Raw genomic sequence first — 1569 nt, 5'->3', positions numbered from 1 at the left:
TCCCTCTCTTCACCCACTTGTCTGTTGTCCATCCCCCAAGGAAGGAAGTTTTCAATGCCCATTAACTCAGACTTGCTCGGCTTTGAACACATCAGGATTTGTCCGATCTTCTCATTCGAGTGGGGAGGTGATTGGTAGCAATAAAAAATTTTCCAAAACAAAAAAATCCCCCCCCTCCTCAGAGTTTTGTAAATAAACCACTGTGATGTGATTAGATACGGAGATGGCGTTCAATATAACTGCTTTGCATCGCCCGATTTACATTACTGCTATTCCGGCTCCAGCATCCACTCGATGGCAGAGCCAGTGTTTGGTGTGCGATGCTGGTGGCTTTAGGGAATGTCTCCATTTACCCTGAGGTGCTCAGAAGGAAGCCGGTCCCCCAAACAATGTGGACCCACCCATGTGGGGGGGAGGGGTTGGGTTGGATTGCTTTGCTTTACACAGATCTGGTTCTGATGACTATATAGTTTTCAATTTACTTATGTTAATGCTTACTCACACAAAACACCAACTCAAAAAACCCTCATTGCCACTGAGTGGAGGTCGACTCCTAGTGACCCGTTAGGAGGGAAGAAACTGCCCTTTTGACCATTCAAGACTATAACTCTTTACAGGAGTAGAAAACCCTGTGTTTTTCCCAAGGAGCTGGCTGGTGGTCTCGAACCGTGGACCTCGCAGCTAGCATCCCAGTTCATAACCACTACCCCACCATAGCTCCTCACACCAAAGCAAGTACGTGACGAGTACCCAGAGTGGTCTCCGGGTGTACAAAGTGAAAGCCAGGCCCCAAATTGTAATCGACCTGCAAACAGCAAATTCCAAGGACATTCCTCACGAGCCCTACATGCCCGTCTCGTGACCCTTCTTGCCACCCAAGTGTCGTGTCCCCAGCGCTCTGAGAGGGCACATGCTGCCTGTGCCCGCAGAGTCGTGGTGGGAGCCCCCCTGGAGGTGGTGGCCGCCAACCAGACAGGACGGCTATATGAATGCTTGTACCACACCAACACGTGCCAGCCCATCTCCTTGTTCAGTGAGTGACTTGTGCCCGGACCCAAATGCCTGCCCCTCACCTGGCAACCCAGCTCTCCCCCCAGGGGCGGGTGTGCCATGGGTGTGAACGTGAGTCTGTCCTCTCAGTATCCTCAGAGGCTGTGAACATGTCCCTGGGCCTGTCCCTGGCCGCCGCCTCCCACCCCTCCAGGCTGCTGGTGAGCTCTCTTAGGATACAGAGGGTGGTGCTGGGAGGGATGGGGGTGTCTAGAGAAGGTTGGGGCTGGGCTGGGAGTGGGAGAGGAGAGGGGCAGGACCCTGTTGGGGAGTGGGGGAACATTGCCCACCCAGTGCTCTCCCCGCAGGCCTGTGGTCCGACACTGCACAGAGCCTGTGGGGAGAATTTGTACGTCAAAGGTTCCTGCCTCGTGTTGGATTCCCACCTGAAGATCATCCAGACAGTCCCGGCTGCCCTGCCAGGTAGGCCATCCAATCCAAAAGGAAAGAAAGTCATGGCCATCAGGTTGGTTCCGACGCATCGCGACCCCGTGGGCCCCTGAAACGGTCCATCTTCGC

The 1569-nt window shown here is 54.4% G+C and overlaps 1 protein-coding gene across 1 annotated transcript in view; it reads left to right on the top strand.

The window, feature by feature from the left end:
* Positions 1 to 1569, top strand: part of ITGAD (integrin subunit alpha D) — a 29086-nt gene that overhangs the window by 4155 nt on the left and 23362 nt on the right. Inside the window, exons 3-5 of the mRNA XM_013005444.1 lie at positions 930 to 1033; positions 1141 to 1211; positions 1359 to 1473. Coding sequence (XP_012860898.1) covers positions 930 to 1033; positions 1141 to 1211; positions 1359 to 1473 — 290 coding nt within the window. The remainder of the gene's footprint in view (positions 1 to 929; positions 1034 to 1140; positions 1212 to 1358; positions 1474 to 1569) is intronic.

The sequence above is a fragment of the Echinops telfairi genome, unplaced genomic scaffold, assembly GCF_000313985.2.
Source record: "Echinops telfairi isolate 266 unplaced genomic scaffold, ASM31398v2 ScPeMD7_5;HRSCAF=22, whole genome shotgun sequence".
NCBI classification, from domain to species: Eukaryota; Metazoa; Chordata; class Mammalia; order Afrosoricida; family Tenrecidae; genus Echinops; species Echinops telfairi.
This window is presented reverse-complemented; position numbering and strand designations above follow the sequence as displayed.